At 42.1% G+C, this 23025-nt stretch overlaps 1 protein-coding gene across 9 annotated transcripts in view; it reads left to right on the forward strand.

Moving 5' to 3' along the window:
• The window catches only part of MAGI1 (membrane associated guanylate kinase, WW and PDZ domain containing 1), a 527537-nt gene that overhangs the window by 466235 nt on the left and 38277 nt on the right, over positions 1-23025 (forward strand). For 7 of the 9 annotated variants that reach the window (XM_063122041.1, XM_063122042.1, XM_063122043.1 and 4 more), the window contains one exon: positions 13324-13540. In XM_063122041.1, the coding sequence (XP_062978111.1) occupies positions 13324-13540 (217 nt within the window). Of the gene's footprint in view, positions 1-13323; positions 13541-22123; positions 22202-23025 lie in introns of all 9 variants that reach the window. The other 2 variants (XM_063122040.1, XM_063122039.1) reach the window with 1 other exon arrangement.

Here is a 23025-nt window from a genome sequence, read left to right on the forward strand (position 1 = left end):
AAGCACTTTTCAGCTCCTATACCTGTTTGATTATTTTTGTCTGGGGCACGGGGTGGGCGTTTCTCGACGTATAAATAAAAATACTTGTGGGAAGCTTGTTATATGTGGCTCGCTTCTTCGCCCTCCGTTTCCAACCCCACCCCAGTCATTCCATGTGAAAGTTGCTGGATGCCGTTCCGTTGCTGCGCTAATTGCTTTGCGTGGATTGTACTGAATGGTGAGAGTCCGGAAGAATGCAGGGCAGAAAGTGGTTGGCGAGAAAGCTGGAAGGAGGAGGGAGTGCTTGGATGGAATTCAGTTTAGTGACTTACACATTTCTACTTCTGACGGATTGAGCTTCACAGCATTGAACCTACCCTTTAAAATCCCATTGTTTCCTTGTTGAATGATTGTGTGGGGAAGCTCCACCTCCTTTTCAGACAGCGTTCCCTATCAGTGGGATACACCGGTTTTAAGCCTTATAATGCGCTATATGATGAATAATTCAGGAAAGGGGGGGAGAGAAAGAATCCCAAAGCTTGTTCCCTAACAGCAGCAACAGAGAAAAACCCTTCTATAATACAAAGGTGTACCATCACAATTTCCTGTGGCTACATTTAGCTGCCTGAACATTGCAAGTATGAGACAGTTTCTTTCGCTGTGGAGGGCATCCTTTGTTGTTTATGCTTGGGTTCAGCAGCATTATGCTGCAGGTGCGGATTTTATTTCCCCGTTGCCTTTTTAGAGGAGAAAGCAGGGGGAGGGGGTGTTTTCCGATCTTTTCCTGTTCTTGCTATTATCATGTTGGTTACCTGGTTGGCGTGTTAGCTAATGGTTATCGCCTAAAAGTATAATTAAAACAGAGGATTTTGTCATGCTGGGGATCAACATAAATGAACAGGCATAGAGAGTTAGCTATCCATAGAGTTAAAGTTGTACCCATGTGTTTGAAGGGTGGGGGTGGAAGCGAGGGTGGGGGTTGTCCATACCCAGCCCATTTGGGGAAGATAAGAAGGAGATTGTTACAGTAATGGAAGATGCTGAAAAACTTCGCTGATAGTCCGTTCTGGAGCTCCACCTTCACGAGGCCCCACCTTCCTATGAAAAGCAGGACGATAAGCAGAAATCTCTTCCCGCTCTCCATGCAAGTTTCTCTGCTCGTCGAAAAGAAACCCCTGAAATAATTAATGTGGTTCTGCTGACTTAGGGCCGTGCTGATTAAAGTCACATGACCGCAGGCCTCTACTATTGTCAGTTTGCATTAACGTTGGAGAGGGAGGAGAACGCAGTTTGCACTCAGCCTCAAATCCCACAAATGTCAGACCGTATGGGTGTACTTCTGTGTCACAGTCAGGAAGGAATTTGGCCTTTGGTTAAAATGGAAGCAAGTGTGTAAAACACGTACAAGCATATCAGCTTTACGGGAGGCAGGGAGCAGGAGAGATAGCCGTTTGCTTTCGAGCAAAGTGGGGGGAGGGAATTGATTTTCAGTCTGCTTTCTTTCCCCTCATCTCACCGCCCCTGTTAATTAAGTCAAATCTGATGAATGGATTAAAATCATTGGTTTGAAAAAAAAGGGGGGGGAGTCTTCTCTCCTCACTGCAATCAAGTTACAAAATATCTTCTCTATTAATTTGGAATTGTAGTGAACACTTCTCCATTGAATGCTGATTTGTTAGAAGCTTTAAAATCTTGTGTGTAGAACCTTAATCCATTTAGAGATAATCCTGCCCTAGTGAACAAAGAGACTGTTTACAAACAGGTGTCATTCTAGAGCCCTTTCCCTCTCTTCCCTCCTCACTGCCCAAACACTTTTTCCTTTCTTTTGGCCTTCCATGTAATTCTGTTTATCTCAGGAGACTGACCGTTTAGTAAAAAATGAGTGAACCTTTGCATATTGCTTTGCTGAAAGCCTGTACCCCTGCCTCTTTTTCTTTATTTCCTTCAAAATAATGTCATTCACACTCTCATTGCCCATCCTCTAGCAGAAGAGGGAAAATCCACAGTATTTTCCTCATTTAAAAATGCTGTCAAATAGGACAGGGTTGTTTGTTTTTAGTTAATAATGTTATAATACTGTTGTGTGTGCTTTCATAATACAACAGCTGCTCTATTGGATATAAAGATATCACCTTGCTGTAGGAAAAGTCCATGACCACAGTACCTGGGACATTTTTCTTACTATCACTGGAGATGAAAGCATCCACAGTGTAGTTATTTAGGCTAGGAACTTCTTTTTTCCTTCAGAGGAAGGGGGAATAGAAATGAAGGTTATGTGTATTCACATTGCTAAATGCTGTAAGTAGATTGGTTTAAGGTTTCTATAGACATGTGATGCCTAGCACCAATCCAAATGGGAATTCCCTGAATTCAGTTCTTGAAGATGCCATGAAATATTTTCAGTGGCTGTTGCTACTGAGTGAAGCCTATATGTTGACAGCTTAGCGTGATGACGCAGGCAGCAGAAATGCCAAGCATCAGCCCTTGAAGTCCCCAAAGGCTACTTACATGGTTCTTGTGGTGGTGTTCGTTTCCCCCCCCCTCCACCTTTCTGTTTTTTTCTTCTTCAGAAGTCACTTAAAACACTAATTATTTCTTGATCAATAATAGATTAGCTGCTGTTCCAGGAGCAATGTGCAGCCAACCCTTGCAGCATTTAAAGGAGGTGAAAATTATTATTTTTTTCAGTTCTTTGAATTAAATTCAAAAGAAAGTACATTCAACTTGAGTATACCTTTGCTTTCCCAGCTAATGAGTGGCCAGTTCTACTGTGGCAGGTAGCAAATTCTGGCTTTACATCATAAGGTTAATATGCAAAGTAAGTGTTGCAATGGCCTACATCAGCTTCCCTTAAACTGGTGCTGTCCAGATATTTTGGACTACAATTCTCATCAGCCCTAGCCAGCATGCTCAGGGACATTGTGGTCCAAAACATCTAGCTGGTCTCCATGTTAACTGGCTCACGTAGTGAGCCAGTTCCACATTGTGACTCCTCATACCCAGCTGTAACTGACAATTGCATTTGATACAGACACACCTAATGGTGTGGAGACTCTCTTCATGACTGTGACAGACACCTCAGGGAACCTCCATAGTTGCCACGGGAATTCTCCTTCTTGGGAATTTCCAAGTGACAAGCAGTGCTACATGGTATAGCTGGTCATACCGAATTACTACGGTGAATTGTTTTGCTAAATAATAATGATAAATTTATTTCTTACCTGTCTCTCCCTCTGGATCGAGGCAGGGAATAACACCGAATACAATATAATATGTAAAACTGGTTAAAACAGCATATAAAACCAATACAATATTAAAATAACAATCACAACATCTTAAAATTCTTAGGTTTAAAACTCATCTGGGTAGGCCTGCCGGAAGAGACTAGACTTTACGGCTGTTTTAAACTCAGAGACAGTATTAAGCAGTCGAATCTCTTGGAGTAGGCACTTCCCAGAGGACCTGAATGTGTGGGGAGGATTGTACAGGAGAAGGTGATCCCGCAGGTAACCTGGACCCAAACCATGTGGCGCTTTAAAGGTAATAACCAACACTTTATACTTCGCCCGAAAACTGATTGGCAGCCAGTGAAGTGATTTTAAAGTTGAAGTGGTTTTAAAGTAGATTACAGAACATTTGTAGACCAACACTTAGTAACAACATTGCTTCCAGGCCTAAGATTAGGAAACTGTATGTCTTCTGTTCTGGAAGACCTGGACAGTTGTAAGAAAGCACAAGCCACTTGGCCAGCGAGGAGTGGGGGACCAGAAGTCAGTCCTGTCAGAGGAAAAGTTACATGGAACTGGCTGACTAAAGGGTGGACGTCCCCACAGAATTCCTAATACCTCAGGTCTCTGATTTGAACCTGCTTCCAAACCAGATTTGGAATGGCTCATTTCCACTGGCAGTGCTCTATAGCAGTGTCCTCACAGCAGAGTACACCTCTGTCTCTGCTGTGATTTCAGTGTTAATGAGAATGTTATGTCCATATATATGCCAAGTTACATAATATGGTGGCACTCCCTGCGTGGTTACATCTGTGCTACTGTGCACTGACACTGAAAATATCATGACTTCAAGTCAGGAGCAGCTTTACTGGCTTACAGGCAACTTGAATGGCAGGAGCAGGGAAATACGATTCCAGCAAATCACCCAGAAGCACCTGCTTCTGAAGGCCTTGCCCCATCTACTTCTTTGATTTTATGCATCTGTGATTTCAAATTAAGTTGCAAGATTTTAATATTTGTTTCACAGTTAGATGGTTTTTTTATTTGTTTTTTTTAGAAATGAGACTAGTAGTGCCAATTGATACATCTAAATGTGAGAGAATAATTTCCCATCTTTATGCAGTGTACAAGCTGTTTCTGCAAATGCTCATGAATATATTGTACATGCTATTTTTTACATAGGCTTTTAATCTACCTCAGTATAGGCGTAGAGAGCCAATATGGTTAGAATGTTGGACTGGGACCAGGGAAACCCGAGTTTAAGTTCCCACTCTGCCTTGAAGCTTATTCGGTGACTTTGGGCCAGTCATTGACTCTCAGCCTAACCTACCTCATAGGCTTGTTGTGAGGGTAAAATGAAGAGGAGGGGAATCATGATACAGTTTGGATGGCTTTAAAAGGGGGTTAGATAAATGCCTGGAGGAGAAGGCTATCAATGGCTACTAACCCTAAAGGTTGTGTGCTACATCCAGTATCTGAGGCAGTGAGCCTGTGTGCACTAGTTGCTGGGGAACATGGGTGGGAGGGTGCTGTTGCACACTAGAGGCATTCAAGAGGCAGCTGGACAACCATCTGTCAGGGATGCTTTAGGGTGGATTCCTGCATTGAGCAGGGGGTTGGACTCGATGGCCTTGTAGGCCCCTTCCAACTCTGCTATTCTATGATTCTATGTCCGGCTCTGTTGGTCCCTGGTAGACAGCTGTGTGAACAGAGTGTTGGACTAGATGGACCCTTGATCTAATCCAGCATGGCTCTTCATGTTCTCACCTTGGACTCCTTTGAGGAAAAGTTGTAATATAAATAAAACAAATAAATAATACATACATAAATGATATTTTACATAGCTGTAAGAGTCAGTGAGCCAGTTTGATTTATTGTGAAATTCCCATCTGTGTCAATAGACAAATTCCCAGCTGCTATGTTCCAAAATAATGATAGCAGCCCATCCCAGAAATGTCCAGCTGTCTTGGATGGAAGGGGAAGACCATTGCTGCTTGTTTGAGACTGTAGCAGGTGGAATGTAGATGCTGATAATGCTTTGCAGCAACTCCAACTTAGAAAGAAAGAGAAAGGCTACTGAAGCTAAGGAAAAGAACAAAGAGTAAGCCATAGGCTGAACTTGAGCAGCTGTTTTTTTTTGCCGGGGTGGGTGGGGAGACTGTTCAAAGGGTTATCAGTTTGCTGCATTATCACTTTCATGCATAGATTCTAGTAAGAGACACAAGTGAGTACGAAAGCTTGTTTTTCTTAATAAGGGTGTGCCACATTCTTCCCTCCTAAAACACCTCTACGCTCAAAGCATTTATCAGGTTGTACATGGCCTTCATTCAAATCTCGACACTTGAAAAGCTAATACAATGACCCAGCCCTCATCTATCCTCTTGCTGCTGTGACAACCTCAGCTTCGCCAAGCTTTTCTGTATATCAGTATGTTCACAATGCATCAGGAACATCAGGCAGTTTCTTCTTTAGCTCAATAATTTATTGCAGACCTGTAGGGTGAATATGTTGTGTGGTCTTAGGTTACATATACAGTAGGACAAGCATTAGAGATTTGGTTGCAATGTAGCTGCTTCCATTTATTAATTTCAGTCAAAATCTCTGACACTAAAGTACTCAAAATCAAGCTAGCACTATTACTGTTTTTTATCTAACAATATATACTATACACTTGGATATCATCAAAGTGAAATAACACCTTTCAAGATACTGATATCGATATAGAAATAGTTATAGAAAAAGACAATCTCCTGGTTCCTGTGATATTATAATACTGGTACTGGACTTCCTATTCCATTGCACCATTCCATATTCTAGAGGATGAATGCTGGCTGGGTGTCAGGATTCAGCACTATTGGCCGGTTGCCAATGGCCTGGGCCCTCAGGAGGGCCCACTGCCAAATGCCAACTACTAGCCACTTGGGCCCAGCTGTCCTCTCAGGACAGGGCAAAGGAAAACCAGCAGCCACCCAATATTGGAGCCTGGGTGGCTGCCATTTTAATTTCCCCACAGTGCCATGGGATTCTAACAAAGTGATGCTATCTTGACAGTGATATGCTATGCTATGTGGCATTGTGTCGTAATCGGGTCCGTAGTTTGGGGGTGCTCTTGGATCCAGAACTGTCACTTGAGACACAGGTGAACTCACTGGCAAAGAGCACCTTTTACCAGCTCAGGCTGATATACCAGCTGCGCCCTTATCTGGACAGAGATAGCCTAGCTACAGTTATCCATGCTCTGATAACCTCTCATTTGGATTACTGCAATGCGTTATACGTGGGGCTGCCTTTGAAAACGGTCCGGAAACTTCAACTGGTACAAAACAGGGCAGCACGCTTACTAACAGGGACTGGCCGATGAGACCACATTATGCCAGTCCTTTTCCAGCTTCATTGGCTGCCAGTCCAGGTCCGGGCCCGATTCAAAGTGCTGATATTAACATTTAAAGCCCTAAACGGATTGGGGCCAGGCTATCTGAAGGAATGCCTCCTCCCGTATTTACCTGCCCGGACCCTAAGGTCATCCTCAAGGGTCCTTCTCCGCGAGCCCCTGCCAAAGGAAGTGAGGCAGGTGGCTACCAGGAGGAGGGCCTTCTCTGCTGTGGCACCCCGGCTGTGGAATGAGCTCCCTAAGGAGGTTCGCTTGGCACCTACATTATATGCTTTTAGACGCCAGGTGAAGACCTTTTTATTCTCCCAACATTTTAACAATCTATAAATTTTAAATAACATGGTTTTAAATTTGTAATTTTGCATTGCTGCTGTTTTTATCTGGTTGAGCTTTTATATTGTATTTTATATTATGGTTTTATACTGTTGTTTTATACTTTGAATGTTTTTTAATTTTTGTGAACCGCCCAGAGAGCTCCGGCTATTGGGCGGTATAGAAATGTAATAAATAAATAAATAAATAAATAGTGGGGAAATTAAAATAGCAGGCACAAGCAGCAGCACTCCCCAGCTAGCCCACTGCTTTTGCTGCTGCTGCACACACTGATGCTGTTAGGAATGGGAGAGGACCCAACCAGGAGAAGTTCAGGGGACACCGTGAAACTTTACATTAGCTCTACATGAATGAATGCAAATGCTTCTCACTATTCCCCATATATATGAATAGGTGCCACACATTTCTAAAGCGCTGCTCCTGAGGACACCGTTATGTGGGGAGAAGGGGCTGATAGGGAGCAAATCCTTCTCCCATGACTGCTACTGGGTAGCCTAGACACTATTAACAAAGAATCCTTAGCAAAGGACAATTTCTTTCTGTATTCAGATGTGCCTTATAATCACCCAATTAGTCCCTGCCGTTATCAATTGTCCTTTGCCCCTTGACCATCATAATGTTGGACCTGTTACTACTAAGTATATGTATAAGTAAGAAAGGACCACAGATGAAGTGAGAGAACACGATTTGAAAGAATAATGATTCTCTTGATAGACAACTTCTGTATTTTACCTGCATACAACATTTGATGTAATATATAAGCTTTGTAAAGATTAAATGATATCAAAGACCTTCATAGAATCATAGAAGAGTATAGTTGGAAGGTGCTTCTAAGATCATCAAGTCCAACCCCCTACTCAATGTAGGAATCCATATTAAAGCGTACCTGACAGATGACTGTCCAGCTTGAATATCTCCCTAGTTAATTGGTTCCATTGTCGTACTGCTCTAACAGTTAGGAAGTTTTTCCTGATGTCCAGCCAGAATCTGGCTTCCTGTAACTTGAGCCCATTATTCCGTGTCCTGCACTCTGGGATGATTGAGAAGAGATCCCGGCCTTCCTCTGTGTGACAGCCTTTCGAGTACTTGAAGAGTGCTATCATGTCTCCCCTTAGTCTTCTCTTCTCAGGGCTAAACATGCCCAGTTCTTTCAGTCTCTCCTCGTGGGGATTTGTTTTCAGCCCCCTGATCATCCTCATTGCCCTCAAACTTGCCTGCATCCTTCTTGAAGTGTGGTTCCCAGAACTGGACACAGTACTCAAGATGAGGCCTTTGAGCAGGAGTTAACGTAGGATTCTACAAATCACAATTGTAGATCTAACAACTTCCCATAGGTTGTCCACAGAGTAGACATAATGTGACCTTCTCTTCTCCATCTCCTTAAGAGATCCATTTCTTATGGATCTCATTTTTTTTTATAGTGCAATGGTAGATTAAAGGTTTGTAGCCTAATTCCAACCCTGTTCCACTGTATTTTGGCTGAGAACATTTCAGCCACTCTTTGTATCTTCATTTACCCATGCCTGTATATGCCCGCCTTCTGCGAACATAATACGATGAGCTCTACCAGGATTGTAGTTTTTGTGAACCACCCGAAACGCTTTAGCACGCCCTGCCAATTAAAACAAGCCATGGTAGATTATTTGATCATGCAATCTGGCCTGTCATCTCTCCCCCCCCCCCCCCACCTCCTTCCAGCCTTGCCCTCCTTCAGCAGTGGGGAAAGAGAGAGAGAATGGAAATGCAACTTCCATGGTGACCTTCATAATGATGGTATTCAGGCTTATATATGCTGAGGTTGCCCGTTCAGATATAAAGCTCTCTGTTGCCCTCTAGAGAAGCAGCATAGTGCTAATGGCAGCTGCCCTTTCTGGCTTTTCCCTCCCAAGAGTTGGGAGGAGGGAAAGAAAAGTGTGTGTGTGTGTGTATAATTGCAACTCCAGTGCTATATTCTGGGACTGGAGAAGACAGGAGCATGATACTGTTTACCCCCTATTTATTGGCAAGGCTGGAGTAAACCTTTACCTCACATTTTGCTACTCCAATTTTTAAAGCTCTGTGAGCTTTTTAAACCAGCTACTTATTTATTTATTTCATTTCATTTCATTTTTATACCGCCCAATAGCCGAAGCTCTCTGGGCGGTTCACAAAAATTAAAACCATGAAGAGCATAATAAAACAACCAACAATTTAAAAACACAAATACAAAATACAATATAAAAAGCACAACCAGGATAAAACCACACAACAACCACACTTGATCAGTTCATCTTGAAATTCGACATATGCATTTATGGGTTGGGTTTGTTCTCATCTACAATTCCTGTGATACGAGTGGGGACACACAAAAGGGCAGCTAAAATGTTTTATCCTGAAGGATTTCATTTCAATTATTTCATTTCTCCACCTCCCAATAGCCAAAGCTTGTTGGGTGGTTCACAAAATTTACAATCCAAAAAAATACAAAAAATAAAATAAAAACATAATATAAAAACTTGAACAGGCACAAATTTAAAACTCCTAGGAAACAGTTACAATTAAATAGTTGGACTTGATAAAACACCTGATATTAAAAGTTCCCGTCACATGCCCAAGAATAGAGGACAAGCTTAACCTGGCATCAAAAAGATGGAAGTACTTTGATGAAAAAGCGATTGTCTGTATCAGAGGGATGTTTCCACCGTGCTCTTTTAAAATTGTTTCATTTATTAATAAATAAAAGAGTGAATTGCCCACATCTGATGTGGGAGGGAGAATTGGCCTCAACATAAGCATTTGAAAAACAGTAGATTAAAAACTCTGGCAGATATGGTTAAAAATTCCATTTGAAATCTAGAGTCAATTTCATATTCAAGTCAGCTGGTAGAATATCATTTTAAAGTAATGCCACTGATGGGTCAAGAGCTTCAATAGGCATCAATAAAGCATTCCAAAGCAATTTTTGCTGTTGGATTTGCCACGCCTCTCAGCAGCTATACGGAAAGCTATTGTTAAAAAAAAAATGAAGCATTTTCTGTCACAAAGAGCAGTACTAACGATTTCCCTGTTGTCCTTTGTTAATTTTTATCTAATATCTCATTGATATGTACTCAGACTGAGGTTTGAGTTACTCCATAGTAGCCACTGGGTGTCATATTGCCTTGTCTCGAAAAGTAAATAATGTAGAATTAAACATAAAATCTCTTGTAATGTAGAATGGATTTAATAAACTACACCCGTTCCTGGATAGGGATAGCCTTACCATGGTCATTCATGCACTGGTGACCTCACGATTAGACTACTGTAATGCTTTGTATGTGGGGCTACCCATGTGTGTGGATCGGCAGCTGAAGCTAAACAAAATGGAAAAGCACTTTGTAAAAAACATTTCAATACGCTCTAACGCTCTAACGTGGCATGTGAGACATTAGCACCAAAATGTATATTTGTGTGAAGAACCCTCCAGGGCTCACCACTCCTCTCTGAGCAACTGCCAGACTGGAATTGGCTAAATCAGGACAGCTGTGGAGGGCAACAGCCTGAACGCCTATCACAGAAGGTGTCACTCCTCTGTGGACTGTGCTGATAACCTTGAGGAGCTTCACTTGGGAGCAGGTGGAGAAAGAAGGGTTACAGCTCTGTTAATTCTCATTAACATTGAAATCACACCAGAGACAGAGTTGTACTCTGCATTCTCAACAATGCAGAGGACGCTGCTTTGGAGCACCGCCCGTGGCTATGAGCCATTCCAAATCTGGTTTGGGAGCAGGTTCAGATCAGAGACCTGAAGTACTAGGAATCCTGTGGGGATCTCCACCCTATAGTCAGCCAGTTCCATAGCCAGCCAGAGCAGGGGAAAGGGATGACAGGTTAGAAGGATACAGAGCTGCAAAGAGAAGCGGGCAAGAAAAGTGGGAGGAAAGAGCCAGAAAGGAAAGCGGAAGGGCGGAAAGTAGAAACAGAGGCAAGGAGAAAGAGAAGGGATAGAAGTGGCACTGGAAGGGGAGATTGGGGGACAGGAAGAGTTTTGTTCCTGGAAGCTGGAAGGATGGGACTCTTGGGCAACTGCACTCCTTCAGGAGCAAGCATGCCAGACCTATATCTTTTTGGGCAGAACATCTCAACTGGCTAGGGGTCCTTAGGTCAACTACCTAGGGGCCCTTAGGTAGCTGACCTAAGAACCCCTAGCCTGTGGAGATGTTGGCACATGGGAAGAGACATCCTGTTAAACTAAAAGCGTCAACCAGAACTCCAGGGGAAGGAGCAAATTGCCTATAGCAGAAGCCCAACGCTTGAATTCAATTTCCAGGAAGTTCTCAGGAGCCGCATTCTAGTGGTGAGTGGGGCCAAAGGCAAAAGAGGTGGAGCCAAAATGCCACAAATACCAGCATACATTAGCCAGTAACGAAGCCTTAGTAGAGTCATTTCAACCTTTTAGTATTGGGGTTGGGGGTAACTGTGCAAAAGCCACAAAATGATCAATGTTTGGGAGAAAGGAAGAGTCCAGATGGGCAGATTGGGAGTAGAATTTGTCTCCAGGCCTGATGTTCCACCCCTGGCTTTTGCACCCCTAGCCAGAGAAGCCAAGCCATGCCTATTTCCAAAGGTCTTCTGTGCCTTGAAATCATTTACAAAGGGACGACAGATTCTCAAAATAGCCAAGCCAGAGTTGTAACTAGGCTGGAACTGAAAGCCTTTGGTTGAAAGTATTCTGAACTTTTCTATTTTATGGAGCCCATGGATTAAGGCGGGTTTGACATGCCCCTCCCTAATGACCTGCTCAGAATTTAATGCAGTTGTGCTGAAGGTAGAATATTTTTTTGGAATTGAAAGGGGGCTTGGGTAGCCCCAGTTGTTCCCTGAACCCCTCACCCCGCCCCCGTGTTTGTTTTTCTTCACTCTGTTTCCTTATGTTCACTTTAGGCATATTTTTTTGGCACCATTTTCAAAATTCAGATTGATGGCTATGTTTTCTGCCTTCTCTCTGGAGTTATTGTTTATTTAGAATGAGAACCCCCTTTCTTAATTTCATTTCACTGAACCAAGCACCTCAACAGGCCCCTCTTAAACAATACTAAGGGAACAATCCTATGTCCCCTAGACAGCATCTGGGGGACATATGATTTTTTTGTTTTCTGGATACAAGGATAAAGAAATGGCTCTGACCTCATAGCCAGGAAACCATGCCCCCTGCCCCCTTGTAGCTGCCGCAGAGAGAACTGCTCTCTCTGCACTTGCAAAGTGGAGCATGGAGATGGGGAAAGGAGGCGTTTCTGAGGACAGGGAGGGGAGGAGAGGGGAGCAGCTGGCTTATGCCTTTTCCTATCACCCCCCCCCCTTCCCACTACCCAAAGCTTCTGCTAGACGGGCCAAATCACCTATCTAGATAAAATGTAGGGAGGGAGGCTCAAGGCACCTCCTTCTCTGCATAGGATACTCGTAAGTTCCTGAGTTTGGGGACTTACTAGTACCCAAGGCAGAACCCCTAGGATTGTGCCCTAAGTCACATACATTACTCAGACTTTATTTATTTATTTATTACATTTATATACCGCCCCATAGCCGAAGCTCTATAGTTAACTAGAATCACCTGGTGTAATTCCCACAAAGAAATTTTCATCTGGTGATTAATGGTCTATTAGAAGTAGACAAAAGTAAAGGGGAATTGGAGATTTGGGAATTTAAATGTCTCCCTTACCTACTATTGGAGCTTGGTTTGCAAAGACTTCTGTCCTGATTCAGCCTCTAACAGCAGTTGTAAACATTTCAGCCCAATTTTTCCTAGCTTTGTTTCTTTCATTGACTGTTGCGAGATATTTAATCTGTGGTAGGTGGGCCTGAGCCCCATATCCTATGGCTTGTATGATTTTTTGCCTTTCTGCTTTGGATCTGTCCTCTGGTATATCGTTTTGAGGTGAAGCTCATTCCCCAATCAACTTTGATCTGATGGTGGAGAAACGATTGGGCGGCATGTGTGTGAGAATAGTTGAATAACAATATGTGCATGTGTACATAGAAGATAGTGTATTTTATTTATCTTGTCTTGTCCAGTTCCAACTGACAGCATTTCCCATTCCTGGGTTTTTAGAGGCTATTCTTAACAGAGAGTAAAAATATATTGAATCACTAATCTATAAAGAAACTTGATTTATGTTTTGTCCGTTGCATGTTTTTCTCTGTGACGAATGGCTTTCTTTTCACATGTCTCGTTGTCTGTCAATCATGGGGGAAATTTACCTGCACTCAGCGCAAACTACAAATGTAGGAGCCAAAAAGTGACTTCATATATTTATTTAGGACCATGCAGAAATGCTGAACCTAGAGGAAAAGCTAAGGGAAATTGCTCACTCACAGACCATTAACCTTCTTGGGATTTCACTCCACCCCCTTCTTTTCTGGTTTTCTTGCTTACAGCAACCACTTGAAAGGAAAGACAGCCAAAACAGTTCTCAGCACAGCGTCTCCAGCCACCACAGCACACACACTGCTTCACCTGTCCACGGCACTCAGGTGCTTCCGGACTACCCTGCCCCTGAAGCACCAGCTGCGGACCAACCAGACAACACTGGGCAAAAGAAGCCAGATCCATTCAAAATCTGGGCCCAGTCCAGGAGCATGTATGAAAGCCGACGTGAGTATCAAATGAGGCCTTATTATTCTTGTGGCAGCTCTAAATAACAGTATTATTTAGTTATGGAAACTTGGTTGAAGAGGAGACTCTCCTGAATTGGGAAAATAGATGTGTCTTTTTGTTTGTTAATAGGATGCATAAGCGACTGAAGCTATATGTGACTGGTAATGGTGGGGGTGAGGGGAACATAATGCCAAGAAGCTACAGAGGTCAACAAATTGCATGTAGTTCTGCATTTTTATTGGTGGTGAAGGAGCTTTAATTGCCTTCAATAAGTGGCATTACAGCACAATTATCAGAAGCAATAGGCAAGTATTTCCAATATTAATTCCCCCCCTTCTTTTTCTTGCCAGTTGTATTCTGTTAGAGCATTAGTTATGTCTATGGCATTGTGGATAGTGAAACAGCTCTAAAGTAGTGTCACATCTCAACGTGCTGCTCACCCTATGTAAACTTGCGGTTTCTGCATAGTTTGTAGTGAGCTAAATGGCCCTAAAACAGAATCAGTTTACATTGTATGTCATTAAGAAAGAAAGAAAGAAATGGAAGCAAAGGCTTTGGCACTGACAAGGTATTTCAGCAGCATGACCTCTTATATTTCAGCTATTTCCTTTGCATTATTCATTTCTTTTTCAGGACCATGGCACGTGTGATACATACACAATCCTTTCTCACATGCTATCTTACTTTCAAAGATTGAGCATAGATCATGAAGGCTGGTATGAAGTCACTGCAAGCGCATAAATGCTTTTTACTGGCCCTGTTTGATCTGTGTTCAAATATTAGTATTTTTAAATGCTGGGAGAAACATAGCACCCACCATTTCCTAGTGCAGTAGAACTCATACTTCCAAGGAAGAGAGAACAAACCTTAGGTTTTGATCTTTGGTAATCAGCCATGGAAGGTGTGCCTTTTTTTGAATACAGCAACCTTTCCCAGTAAGAGGATGTTACCTGCTCACTTTATTCAAATGATAGCCGCATTTTATAAAACTGTTACTCAGATTTAAATGGCTGTTTCCCAAATTGCATGCTGTAGTAACCATATTCACAAGATAAGAAAAATACACAAATCCATTAGAGATAAGAAGGTATTCTGAGAACAAAACTAGATGTGCGGCTGCCATTTAAAACAGCATCAGCATATGTTTAATTATTTGCTCCGCTTCTGAAAATCTGGGATAATTTACTCGTGACCTGACATCATGGCAGTTTGTGGCAATTACATGTTGGTTGCCCTGTGACTGCAGGGCTGAAGGGAAGCACACTTTGGCCTGTAACATTGGCCAGGGGACCAAGGGCCATTGGGAGGTTGCACCTCCATGAAGAACGTCATGGTAAGGGGAAGATCGACGTGACTTCACCCATCAACCAGCCAAGCAGCAGCTGAAAGGAGCTTGCTCCCCCATGCCTCCCCCACCAGAAAGAAAGTTCAGTTCCAACTGGCAGTAGCCCTGGGACTGCAGAGCTGAAGGGAAACACACCCTGGCTCTCTCCAGTGGCCAAGGAAAAAACATCCTAGTCTTATACATTGGCCAGAGAAGAAGCAACTGCTGGGAGCTTGATTGGTCCTCTTTCCCTGCCAGAAAAAACACTGCTGCAGTTGCTAGTTGCCCTGGGACTATAGAAGCAAAGGCAAAGGATATCCTGGCCCCATCCATCAGCCAAAGAACCAATTCTATTAAATGCAAAATATCAGCAAGGGAAGACCAGCCTGACCCGAACTGGATATAACTGTGTGCTTATAACTTTACCATTTCACTCTGTCCTTGAAGAATTGATCTCCCACTTCTATCTTTTCCTTTCACTCCCCTTCCCTATTGTACTTCGTCTTATTAGTTTATAAGCCTGGCGGCAGGGCCTGCCCTTCTTTCATTCGTCTTCTTCTTTTTAGTTGATTTGGGTCTATAATTATCGATACTACATGTCACCAGGGCAATTGGCTGTGTTCAGATATCAACACTGTGATATCAGGACATAGCCAAGTTCTACTAGGTGTTATGGGACGGGTTAAAATGAGCTTTTACCATTTTTGGTGTCAGCCGTGCATTTAGCAGAACCTGTAGGTCTGGCGATGGTATCCCTGTGGACGTTTTTTGCGCTCTCGTCCTGCTTCTGCCACTGCATTACATTTTTACGTCTCTTCCCTTCCCCAACAGCGTGCCTGCACTGTCATTGTCTATGACCCCCTGCAGCTATTTAGTACCAGCTAAACAGTTAATTAGAAATTAGCTAATTAGTCATTAGGATTAGCTCAGCAGTATTAACTCCCGCCTGTTCTGCTTGTCTTCCTTTTCTTTTTTCCCCAATTGTGCCGGGGAAGGTGCTGCAGGACACAGCTGCTTCCCAGCCCACCCACCACATATTTTTATACTGTATTTTGCTTTTTATACTGTATTTTGTAATTGTGCTTTTAACATGTTGGTTGTTTTATTATGGTTTTAATTTTTGTGAACCGCCCAGAGAGCTTCGGCTATTGGGCGGTATAGAAATGTAATAAATAAATAAATAAATAAATAAATAAATATTGAGGCAAGGGGAACTGTAATTGGGCTATATCCATATTTTACCTTCATTTGCGCTACTAGAATAGATCTTGAAAGCTGGCGGCTGCTTACTTCTGAAGTTTTCCCTAAACATCTTTTCACCGCTCCCTTCTTATCTATTCTCACTGTGCTGTTTATCTTATCTCTTTAACCCCTTCACTGTGCCTTGCTGTAATTGGTTGGAAATCTGTTCCTTTCTAGTCTGCTACAGCAAACTGCAGCAATCGCACAACTATGTCCTATAAAAGTGTTGTTCAGAAATGCCCTTCGTTGATGTAAGGGAATGGGTTAGGTCTGTCAGTGAAGGCATGTTTCTCGTTTAGAGGGCGAGAAGAAGGTTCAGGTGAGTCTTAGGCAAGTTCCTCATTAAACCAATACTAGAGATTAATTCACTAGCCCTTCGCTTCGTGTTTAACAAAATCATCCCCAAAATATATTAGAGATGAAAGTAATAAGGTTATTAATTGCAATTTATTGCAATTTATTAATTGCATATTTAAAGCGGCATATTTTGAATTGGATCTGTGCCCACTCCAAGTATGCTGCAGTGCACACAGATGCAACAACATAGTTCTATTTAAAAGTGATAGCTTAATCAGCTAACTACATTCCAAATTTTGTGACAATGAAAGTTATAATTACCTTGACATAAAATATCCACTATAAATTCAAGCAGTGTATTTAAAGTGATTTCCCCCAACTGATCATTATTTGCCTGTGATGGTTCATTATGAGTGTAAATTTTAAACTCTCAGTATTGTTGTGTACTAATGAGATTATTAATTGAAATGTGGCTTGATTTTGTACCAGTTAAGAAAGCAGTCCTATGGCCCTTGTATAGAGTCTGGGCAGCCATAGGACAGTTTGGATTCCTGGATCTGCTGACGCGGGAGCCCCACGCCCCCTGACTTCAGAGGGAAGCAAAACAGGACGTGGTGGCAGGCAAGGAGGGGAAGCAATGGCTTACACCGTATCCACAGGCCTCCCTACCCTCCTACCCTCTCCCTTTCCAACACCTTGGCCAGATGGGTGAAGAAGCCCATCTAGTGAAAATTCAGTGTGGGAGGCACAGCAGAGGTGAAGATCGCCACTGCCTCACCTCCTGCTCTGCTTTGGATGGCCGTAAGCCTCCGACGAATGCAACCTAAAAGAGTAATAGAACAATCATATGGTGTCTTGGAGATTGTGGGTTTCCTCTTCCTGGGCCATATGAACTTTTCAGAGGGGAAAATCGAATGGGGAATTCTCCCATCCCACCCCTTGCAGCCACCATGGTAAGTTCCATGGCTGCTTCTCTTCAAAGATCACTGTTGCAATCTCAGAGGAGTATCTAGGAATGTAGGAAAGGACATCTTGGTGGGCCAGGAGGGGAGGGAATGGAGAAGACGAGGGAACACAGGTTCCACAAGCCTTTCTGTTCCTGCCCCTCCCCAGGTGAGCCAGCAAAAATAGCAGGAGGCCAAGCCAGGAGCCCTCCATCTATAGTGTGTAAATCCTTAAGGATTGTGCTCTAAAAGTCCTTTAAAAGTTACCGTCCCTATACTCTCATAAAACAAGGTTGTTATTCTTTGCCTTCTGGGAGATATATACTAGGTTATTCTATTTTTTCCACGGCATGCAGTCTGTCTACCCTAAATGATTGCAGCAGTCCCAAATTTTCAACAGTGGCCTTTTCTGGTGCTCTTTCTAGGGATTGAATCTGAGGTCTAATGCATGTCCTACCACTGAGCATATAGTCCCGTTCCTCATATGAGGAAGGTGATTCAAACAAGAATCCATAGGCACATGGAGTTGATTTTTATTCTGAGAGTTTTTCTATCAGCAGCTATTTCTATGCAGCCCCCTACTAAATTCTATACTCTCCTATATTTAAGAAGCTGCAGAAGTTGTTTACTTAGAAACTTCAGCATGTTTGTAGATGCTGTTTTGTCCCCTGGGTATTTCTTTAACCAGTTCTCAAACTGAGTTTAAAAAAATATTTTCAGCATACCAGGGATAATGCTAGGGAAATTCTTAACAAACTAATAAAAATATCAGGAGTGGATGTGGGGGGTTCATTTGTTACCCCTGTATTACTTTGGCCTTTGAGCCAATATTCAGCGTAAGCAACTTACCAAGTGCATTGTAGAATATTAGCTTATTGGGTGCAGCCTCTTTGTAAGCCCCATGTTTGCATACAGAAGATCTGTTTTGATGTTTGGAATCCATCTTGGCAATGGAAGATAAATCATGTTAAGAATGCAGCTTACTCTGCAGAGGCAAATGAGGGTGAAGAGCACTGTCTGCATATGCCTCCATTTTGGCAATTTTCCCAGGAATGACTTTCACTCACAGTCCTTTCCGTATTTAAGGCAGGGATACTGGCAATATCTTAATCCTGCGGAATAAAAATAGCATACTCTCCTTTCCTTAAAGCACTGCCCAGGCTGCTGAAGCTCTCCTGCATAAGGACAAACCAGGGGTCTCTGATGAGCATGAGCTATTCCTACAGAAGAAACTGGAGGTGCAGGATTTATCCCCAGAGGGACACTTGAGAGTTCCTGTTAACATCACAGCTCTTAATGTGCTAATCCACCGTTTTCTTAAAGAGAGTTTTGATTCTGTGATTTTTCACGCACCCATTTTAGACTGAAGTAGGATTCCATTCTGATGCTCTAGGCATATGTGGTCACCTTTCTAGTTGTCTTTTGTTTGTTTTTTTAGCAAAATATTGAGTGTTTTTCACTGATTTGCAGATGTGAAATTGGCACACCGGAACATTATTCAAAGTCACATAGAATCAGCTGCTACTTTAAAAAAAAAAAACACACACACACACCAAAAAAACAACCCTGTGATGTGGGGACATACTCTAGATTGCATGTATCTGGGATTGGAACAGCTATCAGAGAAACTTGGACTCCCTGGAAAATGCTTTTGTCTGAAGAAGGCCAAACACTTTGATCTTACCTGGAGTTAGGCATCAATAATTAGGATGCAGTGATTGCCTGCAGGCTGTGCCCTTGGAGGTTCAAGCAATTTCTGGTGTAGATAAATCCAAGGGAATTAGTTCATATTTCTAAGGCCTTCTCCTGTGGCTCAGCCATGAAGACTGCAGCATCTCCACTGTTTTCCCAACTGAAAACACAGTTGTTGCCTAATAATGTGTGCTACAAAAGTGCCTTGTTTTATTTATTTATTTAAAATGCTTGTATCCCTTTTGGGTTGTTGGTGGTGGGGATGTAGGATCTATAGGACACTGGTCCAGAGTCTTTAGTCTGTGGTGATGGAAATACCTTCTTTTATACCTAACTTGGAGACCAGTGTGATTCCTGAGGTTTGCAGTACCGAGGGCTACATCACAGTCATGTGCTCAGTCATCTTCAGTCAGCCGTAATTCTCCTTCTATAAAATGAGAAAAATAATTATTACCTAGTTGGGAGGAGATATCTTATTGGGATATTGTAAGACTATACTGAAGCCCAAGCTTAGCAAAAATGAAATAACACCCACCCACCCCTGCACCCTTTGCTTCTATGGACCTAGACCACTTAGCTGGCAGTTTCTTAAGAGATGGCCAAGCTGTGGCAACAATTTATTGTTTTCTTCCTTCCTCTTAATGTGCATTAGTTCAGTCACCCCTTTTTGCATACTAGACAACTGCTAACATGATTTGTGTGTGTTTGACAAGGGATGGTGTTATTTTCAACGACTTTCCTTTGCCTATTCAGACAGAGAAATCTCAAGAAAATAAGGCAAACATAGTCCCTAATTCTCAAAAAAAATTTTTAGGCTTTTTTCTCCATTTGTTTTTGTTGTTTTAGTCTTAAACTTCTTTGAGGATTGCTACAATCTGTTGTTGTGCTGCCTGCATGCTTTGCAAATCTGCGGTATCCTACGTATGGCCATCTGTCAAAACAGCAGTGACAAAATGAATTAATCTGAATTGCAGATGTGTTAATGAGCCCCTTTGAAGGGCTTAAGCATGTTTTAATTAAAAGGAAAGCAGAATAGGGTCGAGGCTCTCTAAAGCTTTTAAAAAATTGCAGGGTGTTTTTTTTAATATTTGGATTTTATTTTCAGTCACACAATAGATTTGTTTTGTGCAAATTAGATAAAATAAAAAAGCACATGAAGCAATTCCTTCATCCATAATTAAATAGATTTAACAAACATGAGCACAATGTAACTTAGGAAATTCTGATGAAGCAGCCTATAAAACTCTGTGTGTGTGTGTGTGCGCGTGCGTGCGTGCGCTTGTGTGTGAAGTGCATACCCATCTTATGGTATGAAACAAAACAGCAACATTTAAACATCTTTGTAAATCTTAACCATCTTATAAAGAAATGCCTTTGTTGTAGACCAAGGGGGAAATGGTTGCAGACCTTGTTTATTTTCATGCTGGATCGTGTTTGTGTGTTCCAATGCTTATGGCATAATCTCTTACCCTAAAAATATAGATTCAGGACCTGGGAGGTCAGGGCCTTATTGGGGCTAACGTAGCAAAGAGAGTCTGGGCAGAAGGAGCTAATAGAGTGTCTGACCATGGTAATCCATGGCCTGGTAACATCCAAATTGGACTACTACAATGTGTCATATGTGTGACACAAATATTTTCAAAATACGGAGGAACTTCTGTGTAAGGATGGTACGCCAAGATACATACTTGGATAGGGTGAAGCAGGGAAAGCTCAAGCGTCACTCCCTCTAACACCAAACTCAGGCACTAAGTGCCAACAGGATTTGAGCCAAAAAGGGGCTACTGAGGAATAAGAGGAAGATATCAGTATGCTTGGGGGGGAATACTGAGGTTTGCAGTTCAGACAACATACTAAGCCGTGGTTATGCCACTAACCCGTTTACAGCAAATGGTTAGTGAGCGTGTTTAAACTGTGGTTATGTAACCATCATGGTTAGGAATGGTTCACATAACAGGCTAAGTCATAGTTCACATGACACACTAAGCCATAATGTTTAGCTCAAAATGCTTAACCACTCTGGCTTAGGCCCTTTCTACACCTAAGGGTTATCCCAGGAAAATGGAGGGATCGTCCCTGCCTGCTCCTGGGGTCCCCTGTGTGTCATTTGGATGCACAGGCGTGATCCAGGGATGATCCCGGGGGGAAAGGCAGGTGTAGAAATGGCCTAAGTGTGTCGACTGAGCAGGGTCATTGTTATGACCTAGTGGTATAAACAATAAAACCAAACTGAATGGGGACAACTCCTACCCATAGAAGTCCAGTGAGGCTGCAGAATATTGAGTGTCTTTTGGAAAAGGAAAGCGGGTTGTGGGGGAATGATGTAGGAGGCAGGAGAGCAGAACTTGACTGGCTAGAACCCAGAGTAGAAGCAATAGTTGATAGGTGAGGATAGACTGGAACGTTTTGTTTCAGGTCCAACTTGTATATTTTGATACTGATTCATCTATTGGGAAACCTAGCGCTACATCCACTATTTAATACATTTATCAGTAATGTAAACTACACTGATATATGGCATCTTTTGCAATTTAATAACATTTCTTTGTACACAGGTATGAAATATATATGTATGATCAAATAAGCTGCGAACAACTACAAATGTTCTAAGGACAAAAGGCAAAAAAAAAAAATACCCATTCTTCTACTGCTTCTAGTTACTTTCCATTTTAAAAATAGTCATGTAATGCAGCATCTTATTGAAAAGCTTTCAGTATAATTTCCTTGTGTGAATAGATTTTGCTTCCTAATCCCGCAAATAAGCGTGTTGTCAAAAGTCTGTGAGCTCTTTTGTGATAGAAGAAACATTTCATGATGACTTTTCTGAAACCCAATTTGAAGATATTTACAGTGATGCATGTCATATTTTGGTCAACTAGTTTTTGCACCGGATATTTCCAATATCTATAGATCTAGCAACACCAGGTAGGTATATTCTAATCATTAGGAGTTGTGACCTTTTCTGCGATAATAGGTATGAAAGCTGAATCAGAGCTGTTGTCAGTCAACACTAAACTGAAATGAAAAGCAAGAAAACAAAATCCATTAAGCTTTGCAAAATGTTAAAATTAATGTTCACAGCTATGTCACCTTCGCCTGCGACTGGACTGAGCAAGGGTGAAAGAGAGAGAGAAATCAATTCCACGAATTTTGGAGAATGTAAGAATGAGCTGAGAACTTTATATCTGTCTTGTGGTCCATCTTGTGGTGGTGTTTGTGATTGGGGACAGTTCATTTGGGTTGGGTGGGGTTGAAGGATGGAGCATGAATGATAATGACGTTTCAACATGCTTTTCTCAACGTTCCATTGTCAAGCAACAGAACAGGGGTCGGAGGAACCTTCTAGCACAAGCAGTGGTTCTGATTTTGTTCTCTAACCTTTACCTGAATACTCATAGATGAAGAAAGTTTACTTGTGGTCATTTGATATCATTCTTTCTCATCACTTATTCAAAACTCATTTTATTACTTTTGCAATGTAGTCCTTGAGACTTTGTCAGTAATGGCCAGTATGGATTACCCTCAAACCACTAGTGTTAGATTTGTTCCTTATGTCATGGAGAGATTAGGAGAAGAATTCAGAAGTTCAGTCATTGTAAAATGCACCAATAAAATCCCTCTATTTTTTCTTTAAAAAACTGGGGATGTGTAGTCAGATATGCTTTGACTTTAATTAGGTTTGTTTTGAATTAAGCATTTTATGATTATGCTCAGCAGCATCTAAGTGTGCTAATCAGTCTTCAAACACTGATTTACAATTTGATGAAGCAAACAAATTAAAATAAACCCCGCTGGAAAAAAAAATCAACCCAGGAATAATGTGTTCGGAACGCTCTTCACAAAAGTCTTCCTGTTCATATGACTAGTTTTCTTCTGCTGCCACATGTTGCATGCCAATTCCTAGAGTAACATCTGGAAAAATCTCAGATACATTATGAGGCAGTCATATGCGACAACATCCAGATGATCAGCCTATGAATTCA

The sequence above is a fragment of the Elgaria multicarinata genome, chromosome 3, assembly GCF_023053635.1.
Source record: "Elgaria multicarinata webbii isolate HBS135686 ecotype San Diego chromosome 3, rElgMul1.1.pri, whole genome shotgun sequence".
Lineage (NCBI taxonomy): Eukaryota > Metazoa > Chordata > Lepidosauria > Squamata > Anguidae > Elgaria > Elgaria multicarinata.